Consider the following 12,192-nt stretch of genomic DNA (forward strand, 5'->3'; position numbering starts at 1 on the left):
CACTTCTCAGAACTTTTAATATGCCAATGTCCTTTAATATATGTCTTAGAAGAGAACACAGTGAATAGGATGTACAAAACTTTTTATTACAGAACCTGACATGGACAACAGTGTTCCTAAGAATATAATTTGGGAGACACTGATCTACAGGGAGTAACTCAAGATAAAGACAGCAGACCTACAGTTTACATGCCAAATTCAGCTTGCTGCCTGTTTTTGTATGGCCTGAGAGCTATGAATGAGCTTTATATTCTTAAAAGGTTGGGGAAAAAACAGAGAAAAATAGCTTGTGACACATGAAAATCATATAAAATTCAAACTTCACTGATCATAGATCAAATGTTATTGGAACACAGCAATTAATATGTTTACATAACTTTATGAATGCTTCTGTGCAAAAATGGCATAGACAAATGGTTATCTCTATCTCTAGCAATATTTACTAGCTAGGCCTTTATAGGAACAGTTTCCTGATCCCAGCTCAAGACTACAGTGTTTCATTTGACCTCTTTGTTATCTCCAGCCATTTAATTCAGAGAATCTATAACAGCTGAAATTTTAGCAAGAGATGAGGTCTAATCTGAAGTAGTCAAATATTTAAAACAGTAATATCCAGATCCATCCTTTATTTTTTAACTATCAATTAAATATAAAATACAGTTAATACTGAAGTAGGGACCTTTCAACAGGAAGGCTAAGGCTTTGAATAAATGTCCATTGCTTAAATCATTTTTGAATGGCAACTGAGCACTAAACACGGTCTCAGGCTCTGACAATAGGATACTTTCACAGAATAAAATGAGACTTAGTAGGAAAAAGTGGTTAGTACAGCTAAGAAAAGGCATCAACAAGTTCAGGGCAGTCTATCCCAGGATTCCTCAAGACAAACAGGAAGTCAAATTCTAAGAATTTGTTGTTAATTAAGTAAAAAATAAAAAAAGTTCATGATTTAAAAACTATCAAAGTGCTAAGAGCTTGAGACATGCCCCAACACATAACTAAAAGGAAAGTAATGTGACAGATATTTATAAAGGAATAGGAAAGACAAAATCATACAGATACTTCTGACAGAACAAGTATTAGGCTCAACAAATCGAATTTTTCATCCTTTTAAAGTTTTTCTGAAGGAAATAACAATAAAAAGGTTATAATATTTTTATCAACTGGCTATCAAAATCATTTTCTGGATTAAAACAATCATAAAAAACTTATTTACTGAGCCATAAAAATGCTTAGAGAATGATTAACCCAGGCCAGTAAGTCTTTCACACTATTTGAGTCAAAATTATAACTGGGAAGAATATCACATTGAAAAAATAGTAAACCTGTGAGAAACAAAGAAAATCCTGACTATGACTGATAGTATGTATCACTAAAACTTTCTTGGCAAAATTTGTTTTTACTATCTAATAGCATTCAACATTGTGTCTGGATGCACCCTGGGCACATACTCTAATCAGGGGCTATGAATCAAACAAGTCATCACTTTATAAAAACCATCCTCCAGTAGTTAATGTTAGTTTCCAGTTCTAAACCAATGAACAGTGAACTGTTTATAATCTTAAAGAAAGGTACGAAATCAAGGCCAAAGATACTCTATAGATTAGGTCTTATTCTTTCAAACTGAATCCCACAGGACACTCTGATCAAAACTCTGAACTGTTTTTGAACCAGCGTTAGCAGCAGATGTATGCCTGAGAGACCTCTGGTAAGAAGTCAAAGCTTCATTCTCAACACTCTCAAGCCAAACAATCACAAACATCCTCCCTAATTACATTTTCAAATGACATATAATACATATAATCACCAAGTGACGCTTAAGCAAATAATGGATTATGTTTACAATAAAGTACCTTTGTTTTTCTGCTCCAATAGAAGAACTACTTTCAAAAGGTTTTGGAAAAGCCATGTATTCTGTTTTCCCTGAAGGATTCTGGGCTAACGGTTGCTGCTGTTCAGTGGGTGTAGAAATATTTTGAGAAAAATCTCCAAAATTAGAAGGAAATAAAGGGCTGAAATTCATACCTAGTAAATAAAAACAATGGGTAAGATACAGAAGCACCTTTAACCTTAAAACAAAATTCAAAGATAGTTTTAATTAAATGTGCCATTCCAATCCACCAAAACAAAAAACTAATTAAAATAAACTAACAGGGTGGTTCAGTGGTAAAGAATCCACCTGCCAATGCAGGAGATGAAGGTTTGATCCCTGGGTCAGGAAGATCCCCTAGAGAAGGAAATGGCAGCCCACTCCAGTATTCTTGCTGGGGAAATCCCATGGACAGAGGAGCCTGATGGGCTACAATCCATGGGGTTGCAAAAGAGTTGGACACGATTTAGCAACTAAACAACATCACTCATTTATTTAATCACTGTTTTGCAGCTCAGTCCTACTATGTTTTCAGCATTGGTGATTCAAAGATAAATATCGATCCCCACCTCCTTAAGAGTTAAAAGTTAGAAAAAATAATACATGATATTTATCAAAGTAAGCATGACTCTACTGCAGGTGCATTAGACTCTACTGTAGGCGCATTACATGTTACTTCTTTCAATGCTCAAAACAATGCTGTGAAATAGGTACTGTATTTATTTGACTAGTGAGAAAATAGGCTTAGAGATCAAATGCCTAGTAAATGAAAGCAAAAGTTAGATCTCAGGTCTGCATGACTCCAAAGCTCAGGTTCTTTCCAATCTAACTGAGAAGTAAAATATAATCACATACTTTAACATACAGTGCTGCATCAGAGGTATTTGCAAAGGGGCCACTAACAACTTGGAGAAGGGGAACAAGGTTTCAGGAAACTGAACTACATGATGAAGAATGAACAGTCTCTGAACAGAGCTGCCATTGGTAGAAGGCGTATTATGACAAAAAGGAACAGTACGTTTAATTGCCTATATTATTTGTTACTTAAACAGCCTAGTCAAAAAACATTTACTGCCAGTATTAACCCACACTCAAGAACTAAAAAACTTGTTAAACTGTTTAACACTATTACTTTTACAATCCCATTAAGAAAATACACTGTGATACATGGATATTTATATTTACAAAACCCTCCCAACCCTTTTTCTCTTCATATATTCTCTGGCAAACACCTTCAACTCCTCTCTCTTCATGACCCATCTAACTGATCATTCTATCTCCAGAACATTTTTTAAATTACTCCTTTTTCTTATCACTACTGCCAATGTCTTAGGTCAAGCTATCGTCCCCTTCCTGCTATTACTGCAATAGCCTTTTGTTCACCATCTATACTCTCAGCTCTGTCCCCCCAATCTCAATCAACACTATGACTAGTGTCATCATTCTAAAATATAAATTTCATGCCATTCCTCTGCCCAAAGTCCGCCAGTGTCCCCTCTAGTAAGCAATGGAAAGTCCAAGCTTCTTTGCCCAGCACAAGGGCCTCTGCTGTGTTCCAGCACATGAACTACTCTGCCCCTGCCAAGGCCCAAAACACCAGCCACACTTTATGACCTCTAAATTCTTTACATGATACACTTGTTCCCCTGCTTTGCAACTCTAAGTGGTTCCACTGATCAGAAAGTCCTTTCCCTTCTAAACTCCCTGGAAAAAAGTTCTACTGGTTCTTTAGCTTTACTATCCCTTTCTAGATTTGCAGACAATCCGGTACCCGCAAAAAGCAGGCTATTCAACCCCACCTGCACCCAGCCTACAGCACCCATGACAAAGCACCAAGCATTTACTGACACTTTTAGCTTCCCCACTAGACTCTTAAATTCCTTAAAGCATCAGCTTTACTCATCTTTGAATCCCAGCCACTTATATACTGTATGGCACATGACAGGAGGAGAAAGTCTGAAAAAAGTCTGAACTAAATAAAAGTAAATATGAGCCTGAACCAAAAACAGTCACCCTTAGCCTAGAGGTTTATCTCCCTACGAAGACATAAAACTCCTCTAGAAGGGTGCTGTCCTATGCACCTCTCCTCTCCTAATATCTTACAGAGTACCTGATGTATAGTAGTCAGTAGACAAGTTAATTTCTTTCTTTGATAAATAGCTGTGGAATAATTCAAAGATGTTAAGACTAAGCAAACATTTCATAACTTTACTTCACTAGCAACCATATTCAGTTTAAACATTCACTATAAAGAATTAAAGTAGAGAAGAATTTATATTTTTCTTTGCAAACACTTCCTACCATTCCAAAAGTAAATGATAAAAATCCATGTATTAGACAAATGTTATTCTCAAGGACTCTGCATTTACTTATTTTCCTTTAAGTTTTTGGCCACTTACTTGGTGCAAATGACGAAAAATTAGTAAATCCCGGTAGGTTAAACAGATTTACAGGCTGAGTTGGAAAGTTGAAAGGACAAAATAAACTGGGAGAAGGAGGGTGTGATGCACCACTGCCTCCTTCCTTGCTTGCAGGTTTTTCTGGATGCTGATTTTGTTGGTGCATGAGTTCACTGAGCATTTGTTTCAACCTATAAAAATTGAAGGAGTCAGTAATTTAAAGATTAGTTACATTAGCATCTATGTCAAGTATATCCAAGTGTGTGTGTGTGTATATATATATAAAATGATTCAACAGTATGTGGAACACAGGGTTCTCTGGTGGCTCAGTGGTAAAGAATCTGCCTACCAATGCAGGAGACATGAGTTCGATCCCTAGTCTGCAAAGATCCCATGTGCCACGGATTAACTAAGCCCACGTGCCACAACTACAAGAGACTGAGAACCACAACTACTGAAGCCTGGGCGCCCTAGAGCCCACGCTCTACAACAGGAGAAGCCACTGCAATAAGAAGCCTGTGCCAACTACAGAGTAGCCCATGTTCACTGCAACCAGAGAAAAACCCACACAGCAATGAAAATCCAACCCAGCCATAATTATATTTATTATATTTATAATATTATTATATTTATAATAATAAATATAACATTATTTATAATGTTAAATAACAGTTAATTAAAAACAAAACAAAAAATGGTATGTGGAACAAACTGGCTGCTCTGATGTTTACTATAACAAATATTTGCTTGTGCTGCATGCTTAATAACTTAGCCTTTGGAATAAGAACTACACTTAGCACTTCTATCAGATAGGCATAATGACAACACTTTCACCTAAGGTTAAGTGTAAAGTTGAAAACCATAGTTATTTTTTTTAAGTCTGGTCCACAGAATTAAAAGAAAACATTAGGCAAAAATCACTGCTTATAAAATTCTCAGGAATCAGAGAAGATTCAAAAATGCAATTTGGTTCAGCCCTTCTCTCCCAGAAGGTAACTGTAAAACCTTTGCTTTTACACTGCAAACCAATGCTAAAACAGAGCTTTAGCACTGAGTACACATTCTCACTACTTCTAAGGAGCAAATTACCTCTGTACATTATTCTGCTGCCACGTTAGCTGGGTATAGCACTGGTTCAACTGGTGCATTATAAGGTGCACTTGCGGGGATGCAACACTGCTGGGCATAACACTATAAGGACTCGTGAGAAGAGTTTGTAGCAGACAAGACAGAGTCTGTGGAAAGAAAAAATTTTCCTTAACAGTTACCAATGACTTGAGAAAAATGTGTACTGCTTCAAAAACAAGATTAAAAAAATTTACTTGCAGAGTAAACTTTACCTGCTGGTCTTGCATTAAAGTCTGACAAATATTGACACTGAAATCAAGTTGTTTCTTTAGCTGATTAATTTGTTCTTGCCATTGTTCTTTCTCTTCTACATAAGAGAGTTCGGACACCCAGCGAAGGTTTTCCTGACGCTGCATGCTGATATTCTGTTGTCTTGTCTTGGCTAAAGGACGATAATTTCCATCTGCTGAAAAAGGGCGATTGTTCTTCCACCTAACACAAGATTTAAAGCATTGTCATTTTATGTAATTATGTGTATTTTAAATCTAGCAAAAAACCTTGATACCCTGTTTGGTCCCATATGCCTGTATTCCATTTTTAAGTTCACTGAACTTAAAATGTTATGTAAAATAGAGTGAGAAAAATTCTGGATTTCTAGTCTTGTACAGTATCACTTTGCATTCCTTTTCAGTCTTTTTTCACTTATGTTTTACAGAGAAGAGTTCATATAATTCTGTATTCTTCAAAATGAAAAGTTATTATGGATACTTTATCACAAGCATTTTCCCACTCTTCAAGCCTTTAAGCTTAGCCACATAACACCCCATCAAGTGCAACTACTTAAACCATCTTTTTATACATGAAATGTATTTTGGTTATAAATAACAATGCAGTAGACATCTTTGCTGACACATCTTTTTTTTACTATCTATGATTTTTATTTTTGCTTAATTCCCCAAAACAAGAGTGAAGATCAAAGATAATCAACCTTCCTGCTATCGAGCTGGAATCTATCTTGACAACAGTCTCCTGTGATAAAGTAAACACCCTATGTGGTCTTTGTCCCAGGTTCCCAGCACAGAGCTCCTAACTCCTGACCATCTCCTGAGTGCCAACTGCTTCTGTTATTCATCATGCGCTCCTTTTGGCAAACCCTAGTTAGCTTCATGATGAGGACTGGTCACCAGAAAAACCAACCAGATGTTAGGTTGGAACTTTCAGCATTCCCCAAACTTCCAGGGAGGGAGACTGAGCTTAATCGCCAATAACTTAATCAATTCTGCCTGTGTAAAGAAATCACCATAAAAACTCATGAACAGCATGGTGAGGACAGCTTCTGGGTTGAACACCATGAAGTACTAGGCAGCTGATGTGCCCAGAGAGGGCATAAAAACTCTTTGCTCCTTCCCAACCCACCCATGCTTTACACATCTCTTTCTCTGAGTAATATCTTTCATAAGTTAGTAAATACAAGTATTTTCCAGAGTTCTATGAGCTGTTTTAGCAAATGATGGAACATGAAAGAGGCTGTTGCTGTTGTTGTTCAGTTGCTAAGTCACGTCCTAACTGCACACGCCGGGCTTCTCTGTCCATCACTATCTCCCTGAGTTTGCTCAAACTCATGTCCATCGAGTCAGTGATGCCATCCAACCATCTCATCCTCTGTCATCCCCTTCTCCTCCCACCTTCAATCTTTCCCAGCATCAGTCTTTTCCAAGGAGTCAGGTCCTAGCACCAGATGGCCAAAGTATTGGAGCTTCAGCATCAGTCCTTCCAATGAATATTCAGGGTTGATTTCCTTTAGGATTGACTGGTTTGATCTCCTTCCTATGCAAGGGACTCTCGAGAGTCTGCCCAGCACAACAGTCTTCCCAGCACTACAGTTCAAAAGCATTAACTCTTTGGCACTCAGCCTTCTTTATGGTCCAACTCTTACATCCATACATGACTACTGGAAAAACCATAGCTTTGACTATACAGACCTTTGTCGGCAAAGCAAAGCCAGGAAATCCCAAAATCTATAGCCAAGTCATAAAGAAGTGCGGGTGCTCTGAAGACTCGAGACTTTAAAGTGGCATCTGAAGTGAGGGCACTGTTCTTGGGACTGAGTCTCCTAACCTGTGGAGTCTGGCCAACTCCACGCAGTTAGTGTTGGAATTATGTAGTGGAACATGCACTTGGTTCAGGTAACTGAAGAACTGCTTGGTGTCAGAAAGACAGGAAACTCTTTAAAATCAAGCAAAAAGTTAAAACACTGAAACTAACCTATTTTTAGTTTCCTTTACATTGTAAGAATTACGATTTGCACTGTTTGGAGGATACATATGAAAGTTATCATTGGAACTGGCATCTTGCCCCTCCTCTTCCTCCTCTTCGTCTGTCCGAATAATTCCTTCAGAAAGGTAACCATCTTCATCCCCTTCTTCATCTAGGGCACACTGGGTAGAACCTCCCCAAGTTGCCATTGTTCTGGAGATTAAGAGACAAAATACAGATCATTCTGGAGATGAGCTACTTCACCTCCTACTATGAAACAAACTCTATACCCCTCACCAAAAAAAATTACATAAATATATGTACATGTATATGCATACATGGGTTGTGTATATAAAACTTCATTTAGGGATAATTAACTATGAGATGGCTGTTACTCTCCAACTGCTGTAATATAAAATGTTTACTCTGACTTCCACAAAACAATTCTTCAAATAAATTAAACCAGTAATCATATCCCCTGGGACTCATTCCTAAAGTAAACCTCCCTCAACTTTTAACTTTTCCATGAGTGACAGTTTTCTAGATCAAAACCCTCAAGAAAATCTCTATCAGTTTGGTCAAGTGTCTTAGTAATTTTTTAAAAAAATTTTAAAAGAGAGAAAAGTGATGCTATGAGAAGTTACAACAGAAAGTAGCTGCACTGAGTCACAAAGGTGATGCATAACACCCAAGCCTCACTGCAATAGCAGACTTGTGCTGTGATGCAGAGGGAAAATGAGGCTTGCCTATCCTACAAGTGTTAAGTTGGTGGTATTTTTTAAACTGATTTAAACACCTCTCTTACTTTTCTGTTCTGCTTTGCTGAGGTGTACACAGGTTCTCAGATCCATCACTTCTCAGTGAAACAGCCACTGGAGATGCAGTTTCAGCCAGACCTTGCCTCCTCTGATGTTCAGCCATCAGAGCTTCCAGCTGCTTTCTTCTCTGTCGTAGCTCCTCCCTTAACATTTCATGTCTTCGCATATCTGACCATACCTGTTATTTTAAAAGTTACAGTCAAGTTACTGTAAATACTGGATTTGTTTCAGCCTTAAAGAAAAACAGGTTAATACTATTGCTAACACCAACAAAAATTTCTATCCTGACTCTATCCTTTTTACACTGAGACACCCATGAAGGTTAAAATGCTATTTTAGTAATAACATGTATACCTGTGGCGGATTCATTTTGATATTTGGCAAAACTAATACAATTATGTAAAGTTTAAAAATAAAATAAAATTAGAAAAAAAAAAATTAGGCAACCATTAATTCTTAATGAATACAGTCAGGAGACACGCAAGTCACGGTTTCCATCTCTGGGTCAGGAAGATTCCCTGGAGGAGGAAATGGCAACCCACTCCAGTATTCATGTCTGGGAAATCCCATGGACAGAGGAGCCTGTGCCACAGTCCATGTGGCTGCAAAAGAGTCAGACATGACTAAGCAACTGAACACGGACATATTAACTTCATCAACTATTGAGAGAAAGTTGTTATGTTTTCCACAAATCACATATAAATAAAATGCCAAAGGACAAGTTTTTCTAATTGAAATGAATACTACTTACTGTAACTATTCTTTACATACAAGTCTGCCAAATATTTGTTAATAAAGGGCAAGACTTAAGATATTTAGAAGTATCTCAACTTAATTACTTTTTGGAAAAAATTATTTCTTTCCACAACTTAATAGGCTACATAATAGGCTACATTTAAAAACATGTTTCACGGATATTCAGTTTTCTTCCTTAAGACATGACTTAAGACCCAGGAACAAGATGCAATATACAATACCTCATTATCTACCACTGAAGAATCATGAGGCTCAAAACCAGATTTGTTTGTACTGGCTTCATTCTCATTAACGGTTGGGGATGAAGTAACAGCTGGCATATGTGTTTTTGTGGGACAATTACCCACACTAGCAGCTGACAGCTAAAAAAGAATTAATAAAAACTATTATAAAGAATTAAAGTAATTATGTTAATTTCATAAAAGCAATTATTCACCATTTCTCTAGGGCTTTGGTACCATATTTAGTTTTTTATTGCCACACCTCAATTGCCATCATGATTCAAAGAAAACCTAACATAAGAAAACAAGATGAAAATGCAGGCTAAAGATGATCAGTATTACTAACCCTCCAGAACATGAGGAATAAAACATTACTGTGGAAAATGTCATATACTCAACCCAACTCTAGCATATATTCCTCTGGTATTTAGACTGGGAACAAGAAAAAAGACGTAGACAAAGAATAAAAGATAAACATCTAGAAAACAAAGTTATATTAGAAATATCACTTGATACATTTCCTTTTCTTTGAAAACAAAACCTGACTCATAAATAAAGCTATTCATAACAATAAAGTGTAGGAAAAACCTCCAAAAGAATGGATAGTTCCCTCCCATATTAACCCTACTCCTGATTACATGACATGGACAAAGACTGTACATTCTCTGCTCAATCTCAAACACCCATGTGTGGGGTACCATTTAATAAGCATATATACATATAATATTCAAACTACAAATAAAGTATTTTAATTTCCAAAAAAACTCACAGTAGCTTAACAGCTTTACCATGTAATTTTAGACCAGTAAGAAATGGAAATGCTTCTCCCTTAACTGCAAAGTTCAAACCAAAATATCTTAATATAATAAATAGTTATGAACACACATGTTCTGAATCACTAGCCAAGCAGCCCAACAAGTGAAGAATGTAAATAATCAGAGTTAATTCATACATGCTATCTTTCACAGTATAAAGGTACATCCCTAACCCATTTCATTTGTCCCTCCATTTCTTTAATCATGAAAGATTTATAATAAATCTATCATATTAGTACTAGAAAAGACAAGGAGTACTTTCAATTGACATTAAGGCTTTAAACATCTTTCTTCAGACAAACAAAGAAATTTCCTAATTACCTGTAGGTTAGGACATGCCTTTTGCAATTCTTGAATTTTCTCTTGAATCTCAATCAGTTTCTTTCTTTCTTCCTGCAATTGTTTGAGTTCTCTCTGTTGCTGCTGTAGTTTAGCCTCATAAAATTTCTCTCTATAATTAAATTGACATTATATTTGTGGACTCCAATAAATCTGATAACAGCATTAAACATGATGTAGTACAGTACCTATGGAGACTTTCTAACAAGCACTAAATTTTTATGACATGAAAGTCAGAAGCTTAACATACCTTGCCTTTTCATTTACTCTAGCATCTTTTTGTGTTTTATTGGCATTTCCTCTAGTGTTATTTGCATTTTGTTTGGTGTCTTCTGCTGGGAAGAAATCCTCCACAGAAGTAACTCCTTGATTGGCTGCATCATCGTCCTAAAATAGCATCATTATATTAAAATCATCTTGATATGTAAAGACATTATCCAATTCATAACTTAGTAAAATATGACTCGGTTGTAAAATTCACATAAAATTGAAAGCAGTAGGGAAAGCATGATTTTTAGAGAATTAATGAAGTTCATCTTCTACCAATGACAAGAAATAAAGTACTAAAACTAAAACAGTACATTAATAATTTGAGCTGCCAATTACCTAGTACTGGCAAATACTAGTTTGACTTTTCCTTCCTTGACTAGATTGTGAACTATCAAAAAACAGTTTATATGAAAAAGATAAAAACTGCATCACTGAAGCTGGGAACTCTTGATATGAGATCATTTTTCTTCAGATATATAACTTTTATATCAACAATTTAATAATTTATGTCTAGTATCACTTGCTCAGTTAGTTTTCCATTTCCTCACTTTGGTATTTAGTTTGTGAAACAAGTACCAATGGCTCCCAATAGAAAAGCTAATGAGAATGAACCATCTCAAATGTGTCACTGGAAAAACAACAAAAACAACAAAAAATTACTTATCTTCCTAACAGTAGGTCCATATCTTCTGTTAAAATCAATGTACTTATTAAACTGTTAAGACTGGAGGTCATCTGTCACATTTTCTTAAAAATATTTAATACTGTACACTTTATACATGCTTTCTCTGCAGATATCAACTGAAACTCTAACTGCTGGATATAGAATTATAGTAAAATCTTAAAGAGTTAAAGCTGACTAGATTGCAAACGTGTCTAATCCATTTTAAGCTTCTAGACATGGTGTTACTCTGGTCTTCTCATGGATCTAAAAGCTAAGCTAATATATTACTAATACAGTAAGCTTAAAAAGAACTGAGTTGCAACCCAAAGATACCAAAAATGGATCATGAGGCATTTTCACACAATAAGTGGAAAAACCAAAGTATGAGAAAAAAAATACCCTGAAGTTTCAGATTGTTATATGAGGGTGTCTGATCACTTGATATAAACTCCAACACTAAAAGTAACTGACTACGGAATTACTGATGTAATACATGTTGTATTACAAGAGATTGGTTCAAGATGGCGGAACAGAAGGACAAGCGCTCATCTTCTGAGAGAGCACCAAAATCACTACTAGCTGTTGAACCACCATCGACAGGTGGACACTGGAACCCACCAAAAAAAGATACTCCACATACAAGGACAAAGGAGAAGCCACAATGAGATAGGAGGAGGGTCGCAATCATAATAAAACCAAATCCTATACCCAGCAGG

At 36.3% G+C, this 12,192-nt stretch overlaps 1 protein-coding gene across 17 annotated transcripts in view; it reads right to left on the bottom strand.

Annotated features, from left to right (window-relative positions):
* The window catches only part of PCM1 (pericentriolar material 1), a 90,521-nt gene that overhangs the window by 40,665 nt on the left and 37,664 nt on the right, over positions 1-12,192 (bottom strand). For all 17 annotated transcript variants that reach the window (XM_061404275.1, XM_061404282.1, XM_061404291.1 and 14 more), the window contains 9 exons: positions 10,793-10,929; positions 10,525-10,654; positions 9,389-9,529; positions 8,399-8,589; positions 7,603-7,806; positions 5,610-5,829; positions 5,359-5,504; positions 4,270-4,460; positions 1,854-2,025 (listed from right to left, as the gene is read on the bottom strand). In XM_061404275.1, the coding sequence (XP_061260259.1) occupies positions 1,854-2,025; positions 4,270-4,460; positions 5,359-5,504; positions 5,610-5,829; positions 7,603-7,806; positions 8,399-8,589; positions 9,389-9,529; positions 10,525-10,654; positions 10,793-10,929 (1,532 nt within the window). The remainder of the gene's footprint in view (positions 1-1,853; positions 2,026-4,269; positions 4,461-5,358; positions 5,505-5,609; positions 5,830-7,602; positions 7,807-8,398; positions 8,590-9,388; positions 9,530-10,524; positions 10,655-10,792; positions 10,930-12,192) is intronic.

Source organism: Bos javanicus, chromosome 27 (assembly GCF_032452875.1).
Source record: "Bos javanicus breed banteng chromosome 27, ARS-OSU_banteng_1.0, whole genome shotgun sequence".
NCBI lineage: Eukaryota > Metazoa > Chordata > Mammalia > Artiodactyla > Bovidae > Bos > Bos javanicus.